The 9,361-nt window shown below is 42.2% G+C and overlaps 1 protein-coding gene across 3 annotated transcripts; it reads left to right on the top strand.

Moving 5' to 3' along the window:
* Positions 1–276: 276 nt before the first annotated feature.
* Positions 277–6,546, top strand: LOC130149736 (protein NYNRIN-like). Of its 3 annotated transcripts, XM_056339701.1 has the most exons (3): positions 2,471–4,653; positions 5,605–5,700; positions 6,296–6,546. In XM_056339701.1, exons 1-3 carry the CDS (start codon positions 2,496–2,498, stop codon positions 6,544–6,546), a joined length of 2,505 nt encoding a protein of 834 aa, XP_056195676.1. In that variant the 5' UTR covers positions 2,471–2,495. The 3 variants fall into 3 exon arrangements, 2 of the variants coding, with proteins under 2 accessions (XP_056195676.1, XP_056195675.1); XR_008821996.1 differs by lacking the exons at positions 2,471–4,653; positions 5,605–5,700 and adding an exon at positions 277–631 and having other exon boundaries at positions 6,296–6,362; XM_056339700.1 differs by having other exon boundaries at positions 2,480–5,700.
* Positions 6,547–9,361: the final 2,815 nt, after the last annotated feature.

Here is a 9,361-nt window from a genome sequence, read left to right on the forward strand (position 1 = left end):
CAGACAGCAAAAGATATGAAATCGCTTATGCAAACTAAAACAGCCACCAGATACCGCTTGTGCAAGATAAGATAACCACCAGACGTCCAGGAACCGACAGAAACAGGACAAACAACCCCATATAAGGACATATGAGTGAGGGGTCAACTATGGGACAAAGGAGGAAGACTTCTTACTTCGGCCTCAACGACCACCAGGAGGCAGAAAACGACCCCCTAACAACAACTGAAGCATGCGCAGAGTACCTCCACTACTTCATGAACACGGAAGTAAAAAATGTATAAAAAGGGACTGTTTGAACTGCTCAGGACGGCAGTTGGCGGAGCGCAGACTCCCCTGCCGTCCAGCGCTGTTATTGCTCATATTCTACTTGCTATAATTAATAAAATTTTAATTGGATTATGATCCGTTGTGGTCTCAATTTATAACAATTCCTGGTGCCGTGACTCGGATAAGGAACGGTGGGCTTCCGTCCTCCGGGGAGGCGCCCCGCGGCAATCCGCGGCCCCGCGACCGACAGCCTACCTCAACCTTATCGACGAACCTAAATTCTAGAATAATGAGCAAAGGAGGAACTGGTAAAATCCCATAAAATTCTGTGCACGGGAGTCCGGACGAAGACGCAGGATGCGTAAGTATATTGCGAATTTGTTTGTGGGTTTGCCGTTCGGGCGGGATTGGGTCTCCTGGGATATAACGAGTGAGAGGTTCGATATACTGAACCAAGCGAGTGTGGACTCTTAAGTACAGCGTCTCCCATCTCCCGCGAGGGACTGGGCCAGGAACAAGGGGAGCGAGTGAGTGTATGTTTGTAGATGTTCCAGAAGATGGGGGCGAAGGGCAGCAAGCCTTCGACTCCCATGGGAAGGGTACCCACTGTACCTAAGAATACCCCTCTGGCATATATCTTAGACAATTGGAGATATTTCCCTGGAACCCTAGGGAAAGATAAGCAGAAAATGATAGAATATTGTACTAAGATATGGGGAAGGAAGAAGATTTCTAAAAATGTCTTTTGGCCAGTCTATGGGTCAGAAGAAGATTGGGTAAGACAACAATTAAACCTCTGGGTTAATAATAAAAAACCCCTTAACCCGGAGGAGAGTCAATATGCGGAAGTGTGGCTAGAAAGACCGGGAGCTAGACTTTACCCACTGAATGAAATAAAAACTAAACAAAAGAAAAAGAAGGAAGAGTTAGACGAAACCCTTCTAACCCCCCCTCCTTACGCTCCTCCTCCTGCTCCCACAGCCTCTCCAGAGGTCCCCAGAGTGCCCACTCCCCCACCAGAGTTGGAACAAGAGTCTCCCTCTCCTCCTAGACGCGTAACTAGAAGTCAAAAAGGGGCAGCTCAAATATACCCCCTAAGAGAAATGCCCATGGGGGGACCTCAACCTGTGATCGGATATATTTCTGTGCCTCTAAATTCGTCTGACCTACGAGATTTTAAAAGAACCGAAATGGGAAACTTAATTGAGGACCCACTCGGAGTGGCAGAAAGATTAGATCAATTTCTGGGACCAAACCTTTATACTTGGGATGAGATGGAATCTATCCTTTGTCAATTATTTACTACCGAGGAAAGAGATATGATTAGGCGAGCAGGAATGAGACTGTGGGATGCTCAGCATGCCCAGGGACCCCAAGCAGATATTAAATGGCCACTCCAAAGACCTAATTGGGATAATCAGGATCCGGTGCATAGAACTCATATGCAGGACCTGAGAACTATAGTAATTCAGGGGATTAGAGAAGCAGTACCCCGTGGCCAGAATATCAATAAAGCATTTAATGAAATGCAAAAGAAAGATGAGAGCCCTACTGAGTGGCTGGAACGACTGAGGAAAGCCCTTCAGCTGTACTCTGGGGTAAATCCAGACATCCCTTTAGGGCAAGCGCTCCTCAAAACTCAGTTTGTGGCAAAATCATGGGAAGCTATCAGAAAGAAGATTGAAAAGTTAGAAGACTGGCAGAATAGAGGCTTGGATGAATTATTGAGGGAAGCTCAGAAAGTCTATGTAAGGTGGGAAGAAGAGAGCAGCAAGCGACAAGTAAAAATGATGGTAGCAGCGGTCAGAGAGGATCGCAAATGGCGGACTGGTGAACACAGGTCTGCTGGAACAAAACAAGGGAACGTAGTAGTAAAGAAGGAACAGAGATGTTGTTTTTACTGTGGAAAGAAGGGACATATAAAGAACAATTGCAGAGAAAGGATCAGGGATGAGGAAATATTGAAAACGGAATAGGAGAGTCAGGGGCTCTATATCTTAGGGGACCAGAGTCATCATGAGCCCTTGATAAAATTAAAAATAGGTCCCCATAAACAAGTGTTCACCTTTTTAGTAGACACTGGGGCTGAGAAATGGACTATTAGGCAAATACCTGAGGGATGTAAAGTTTCCCCTGAAAAAGTACAAGTAATTGGAGCAAAAGGAGAACCCTTTAAAGTAAGCAAAATCAAAAATGTGGTATTCGAAACTGAAAATAAATTTGGAATGGGTGAACTCTTGCTCGTCCCTGAAGCAGAATTTAATCTGTTAGGACGAGATTTAATTGTTGAATTGCAATTAGAAATTAAAGTGAAAAATCAAGAGCTAACGGTGTCTGCTTATCCTTTGACTGTGGATGATCAAAAACAAATTAACCCCGATGTCTGGTACTCTCCGGACACAATTAGTAGACTGGAAATCCCACCGATTAAAATCCAAATTTCCGAACCCCACATACCTGTGAGGGTAAGGCAATATCCCATATCCCTAGAAGGACGGAGAGGATTAAAACCAGAAATTGATCGATTATTAGCACAAGGAATCTTAGAGCCTTGTATGTCACCCTTTAACACTCCCATTCTGCCTGTAAAGAAACCAAATGGGAAATATCGGCTCGTACATGATTTAAGGGAAATAAACAAAAGAACTATCACCCGGTTCCCTGTAGTAGCAAATCCATACACACTGCTAAGCAAGCTAGGACCCCATAACTCCTGGTATAGTGTGGCTGATTTAAAGGATGCCTTTTGGGCCTGTCCACTGGCAGAAGAATGCCGTGATTATTTTGCCTTTGAATGGGAAGACATAGAGACAGGCCGTAGACAACAATTGAGATGGACCGTGCTCCCCCAAGGGTTCACTGAGTCCCCTAATCTGTTTGGACAGGCCCTGGAAGAGCTCTTAAAAGAATACCAGGTACAAACGGGAAACGTGCTGTTACAGTATGTAGATGATCTGCTCATAGCAGGGAATAATAAGGAAGATGTAAGAAAAGAAAGCATTCGACTCCTAAACTTTCTTGCACAAAAGGGACTACGGGTATCACAAGAAAAGTTACAATTTGTGGAGGAAAAAGTGAAATATTTGGGGCATTATTTGTTTAACGGCAAGAAGATATTGGATCCAGAGCGCATTAAAGGAATTCTGGAATTACCTATGCCTGTCACTAAGAGGCAAATTCGGCAGGCATTAGGGCTATTTGGGTATTGTAGGCAATGGATAGAGAACTACAGCTTTAAAGTTAAATTCTTATATGAACAACTGTCTAAAGACAAAATACCCAAGTGGACCCCTCAGGATCAAGAGCAGTTTGCCAGTCTCAAAAGGGAGCTAAGTCAAGCACCGGTTTTAAGCCTCCCAGATTTAAAGCGGCCATTCCATTTATTCGTTAACATACATGAAGGAATGGCATTCGGAGTATTAACTCAGGAATGGGCCGGACAAAAGAAACCGGTGGCATACCTATCAAAGCTGTTGGACCCTGTGAGCAGGGGTTGGCCGAGTTGTTTACAAATCATTGTTGCTGCTGCCTTATTACTTGAAGAAACGAATCGTATTACCTTTAATGGAGAAGTTGTCCTATATGCGCCTCATAATATAAGGGGGGTGCTTCAACAAAAAGCAGAAAAATGGCTTACAGATAGCCGACTATTAAAGTATGAGGGAATACTCATAGAATCTCCAAAACTATCCCTAAGGACTATCGAAGCGGTTAACCCTGCAGAATTTCTATACCCAGGGGAAAGTACTGAGTTAGTACATGATTGTCTTCAAACGATTGAACAACAAACACGAATTCGACCAGATCTAGAAGAAGAGGAATTACAACATGGAGAAATATTTTTCATAGATGGGTCATCTCGAATAGTGGAAGGTAAACGATTGTCCGGATATGCCATCGTTAAGTTGGAAAAAGGAGAATTTAAGACAATAGAATCGGGCCCCCTGAGTGCCAGCTGGTCGGCTCAAGCCTGTGAGCTGTATGCATTGTGGAAAGCATTAGTGTTACTGAAGGGAAAGGATGGAACTATATATACAGACTCACGCTATGCGTTCGGAGTGGTACATACCTTTGGAAAAATATGGGAGGAAAGAGGATTTGTTAACTCACAGGGAAAAGAACTGATACACCCGGAATTAATTCGGCGAGTTCTGGGGGCATTGAAAATGCCGAATAAAATAGCAGTTGTACATATAAAGGGACACCAGCGAGGTACAAGTTATCAGGTTAGGGGAAATAATGCAGCTGATACAGAAGCAAAACGAGTGGCAGGCAATTATAGTACGATTTTGACTATGCAACAAATATCTGTTAGTAAAAATTTGAGTTTTGAGTCTGCAGAAAAGGAAAAACTAGAACAAATGGGAGCTAAGGAACAGAATGGTAAGTACATATTGCCAGATGGGAGAGAAGTCTTGCCGAAGGGCATAGCACTCGAAATATTTTCAAAAATACACAGTAAAACACACTGGGGAACCCAGGCGTTAGTTGATCATTTCAATCAACAGTTTGCCTGTATAGGCGTATATAACATAGCAAAGACAGTCACGGCACCCTGCGAGACCTGTCAAAAGGTTAATCGAAACAACATGAGACAAAAACCTCTTGGAGGACGTTCCCCAGCATACAGACCTTTTTCACACATACAAGTGGATTTTACTGAACTACCCAGGGTAGGGCATTACAAATATTTATTAGTAATGGTGGATCATTTAACACATTATGTTGAGGCTTTTCCTACCTCCAAGGCAACTGCTAACCAAGTTACTAAAGTGTTACTTGAACACATTATACCTCAATATGGAGTACCTGAAGTAATCGACTCGGACAGAGGAACACTCTTTGTGTCAAAAATTGTTAGAGATCTAACAGAAAGCTTGGGTATTAAGTGGGAATACCATACTCCATGGCATCCACAAAGTTCGGGAAAAGTTGAAAGGAAGAATGGAGAAATCAAAACTATTTTGACTAAATTAATGATAGAAACCAAACTATCATGGATTAAGTGCCTACCCATGGCACTATTAATTCTCAGAACCAGACCCCGAGCAGATGTAGGAATATCAGCGTTTGAAATGGTGTATGGAATGTCCTATAGAATTGAAAGTCCACAAACAAATGTTTTAATTCGAGACCGTGTGATTAATGAATATGTTTCACAATTAGCAGAACATCGTAACAAGCTTTGGGAACATGGACTGATTGTGCAACGACCCCCGTTGGACTTAAAAATTCACAATTTTAAACCTGAGGACTGGATATTGGTTAAAACGTGGAAAGAAGAAACCCTAAAACCCAATTGGGAGGGACCTTATCTTGTTTTGCTTACAACAGAAACAGCTGTCCGGACTGCTGAGCATGGATGGACTCATGCCAGTCGCATTAAAGGCCCAGTGACGAGACCCCACTGGAAAGTAATCAGTACTCCAGGTGACACCAAGATAACCCTGAAAAGATAACGTAATGATAGAGACTTTATTTGATTATTTTGTCGCATTACCTTTTGGTATAAAGTGTGTATTGCTGTTTATATTTGCTATAATTATTTCTTTTTTTATCTATTACATATGGAAGCGTACAAAGTGTGTTGAAGGAAATTGCTAAACTTATGCAACCACACAATATTGAATATAGAAGATATGCTGATGTAAATAATATATGCACTCTAGATATACGAATTAGGTGTAACAATTTGAACTGCAATTGTTATCCATTTGCTTGTTTCAGGTGTAAGGTATGCCAGGATAAATGGTGGACACACTGTGAATGTGGATACCCTCTGATAGGAGTTTACACACAGTGTTGAAAAATCCAAAGAACTCTCACTGAGTGGAAATTAAAACAATTAGAGTCTAAACAAGAAATTATTCGAGAATCCCATGAGTGGTGGGAAATTTTTACCAAAGGAATAAACCCTCAATATTATTGTTACCACTCCAACGAACCAGTCCCCTTTTTGTAGCTGAAATCTTGGCTATAAAGTGCAGAAGGGAAGTACTAACCGTGTCTTGCTTTGCCCCATTAGTTAAAGCTGCAAAGTGGGAAGCCTATGTAAACAGGCAGAAAGCCCGAAACAGCTGTTCTCCTGAAGACAGGCAGAAAGCCCGAAGCAGCTGTTCTCCTGAAGAATTCCCTTGCTGCCGAGAAGATGGTACACCCCGTGGCTTGAAGCAACCGAGTCGACGGGCAAGGCAGAGGAGGAACAAACTGTGGAGAAAAGAACCAGAACAATGGGACACAAAAGCAGCAATGGCCGAACTTCCCCAGGACTGGTAAAAATATACTTAAATTGGCAAAATTGACAGACACCCTTTTTCCTGGTATACCGTTAGTTTTGTTATTGATAATAACCCAAGCAAATGGAAACCCTCATGAACCTATGGCCTGGAAATTATATAATTTACCAGAGTCAAAATTAATTCAAACTCAGATCGGTCCAGGGAAGTGGAATTTCTCCGTGCATCTATATTCCCTGATACCTATAGAACAGGGCTCCCCTGTTTTTACCCCAGATCTAGCAAAGCTTCAGGCCCAATGCAAGGCATTTTATATATGTCCAGCAAGTAACCCTGGCAGAAGTTATTGTAATTATCCAGGTCATTTTTACTGTGGCTATTGGGGTTGTGAAACTGTTGCTTCAAATTGGAAAGCGCGGGGAGATAAATATATAGATGTAACTTGGGGACCCCCGGGCTGCACTCCCCCAAAGCATGATTTTGATGGACACCCTAAAAGACCCTGTGGCAGCGTGTCCTGTATCAGAATTGAAATCATTATAAAAGAACCCCAAGATGACACATGGTTAGTTGGCCGTATCTGGGGAATTAGATATTTGGAATCAGGAGCGGATAGGGGAAGTTGCTTTAGAATAGTTAAAGAAAAGCTTCCTCATGATCCTTTGTCAATAGGACCAAATCTGGTCCTGAATCCACCCACTTCCTCTGAAGAAAAGGTTGCCCCCGTAATTGTCGTAACCCCTTCTCCAGACTCCCTTTCGGAAACAACTAATGACACTGTGACTGAATTCTCCTTATCCAGGGATCTAGAGTTGTCAGAATCCAAAGACCCCTTATGGAATCTAATGCAAGCCTCTTATCGTGCCCTTAATGAAAGCAAACCAAATTTAACTGAGGAATGCTGGTTATGTTATAATGTTAGACCACCATATTTTGAGACAATTGGAAAACCAGGTAGGATTCAATGGTCTAATGGTTCAAACCCACGAGAATGCCCATGGGATGACCAGAGGAACCATACGCAAGGAATTACTATTCAATTAGTAACAGGTCAAGGAAAATGTATAGGTACAGTGCCCGAAAAGTATCAGCCTTTGTGCAACCGAACAGTCACTAACACCAATATAGAGAAACACAAGAATCAAAATGACAAATGGGCTATCCCGACACCAGGAGCTAAATGGGTTTGTTCAGACATCGGAGTAACGCCTTGCCTATCCCTAAACGTGTTTAATCCATCTCAGTTTTGCGTACAGGTGATTATTGTTCCTCATCTGATCTATCACACCTCTGAGGAGGTGTTACGCCACTTTGAAGGAGACCTGAATAGACAAAAACGAGAGCCAATTACAGTGGTAACCCTAGCTACACTGCTGATAGCGGGCGGAGTTGGAGCAGGTACAGGCATAGCCTCCCTAGTAAAAGGTCAGGAATTACAAAGTTTGCAGATGGCTGTAGATGAGGATTTAGCAAAAATAGAACAATCTATCCAAAATTTAGCCACTTCAGTAAAGTCTTTATCAGAAGTAGTGCTGCAAAATAGAAGAGGATTAGATCTATTGTTCTTAAAGGAAGGAGGGTTATGTGTAGCTCTCAATGAAGAATGTTGTTCTTTTGCTGACCATACGGGAGTAGTCCAGGACACCATGTCTGAACTCCGGAAAAGGTTAGATCAACGTAAGAAGGATCGTGAGGCGGGCAGGCCATGGTATGAAAACTGGTTTAATGTTTCACCTTGGCTAACCACTTTGTTGTCTGCTTTAGCAGGACCGCTTATTATGTTGATTCTAGGACTTATATTTGGGCCTTGTATATTACGCTATATTTTACATTTTATTAAAGAACGGTTTGACATAGCTAAATTGCTTATTTTAACTACGAGGTCTGGGGCAAAATATAAGAGTGTATCTATTAATGAGGATGAAGATTGTTGTGAATGCGTTATGCCACGTGAGAACTATGCCTATTGTAATTGTGAGGTATTACCTTGTGAGTGTTATGATAAATGTTGGGATTGTGGAAAAAGGTTTGCTTGCAGTGCCGAGAATGAAAGTAGCGTCTAATAAACAATAATAGGATAAAAAGAAAAAGGGGGGATTGTGAGAAACTATGGACTAGGGTATTGTTTATTAAGATTTATGTTAAGCCCAATGTAAAGGTCAGACAGCAAAAGATATGAAATCGCTTATGCAAACTAAAACAGCCACCAGATACCGCTTGTGCAAGATAAGATAACCACCAGACGTCCAGGAACCGACAGAAACAGGACAAACAACCCCATATAAGGACATATGAGTGAGGGGTCAACTATGGGACAAAGGAGGAAGACTTCTTACTTCGGCCTCAACGACCACCAGGAGGCAGAAAACGACCCCCTAACAACAACTGAAGCATGCGCAGAGTACCTCCACTACTTCATGAACACGGAAGTAAAAAATGTATAAAAAGGGACTGTTTGAACTGCTCAGGACGGCAGTTGGCGGAGCGCAGACTCCCCTGCCGTCCAGCGCTGGTTTTGCTCATATTCTACTTGCTATAATTAATAAAATTTTAATTGGATTATGATCCGTTGTGGTCTCAATTTATAACAGGGCTACTTATAAAAAGGATGAGAAAAGGATGAGAGACATTCCAATTTTATTTAGAGGGAGGGAGTGCTAAGTCTCCTTGCTGGAGAAGATCAGATGGTCACAAGGACATGAATCACCTACAAGACCACCACATTCCAGGCAAAGGACTGATAAGCTAATTAACATACAAAGCGAGAGTAAGCGGTTTAGGTAACGAATATGTATAGGTGTTAATTGAATAATCATTTGGTTTATTGTATAAATGTGAGATGGTTCGTCACTTTG

Source organism: Falco biarmicus, chromosome 5 (genome assembly GCF_023638135.1).
Source record: "Falco biarmicus isolate bFalBia1 chromosome 5, bFalBia1.pri, whole genome shotgun sequence".
NCBI lineage: Eukaryota > Metazoa > Chordata > Aves > Falconiformes > Falconidae > Falco > Falco biarmicus.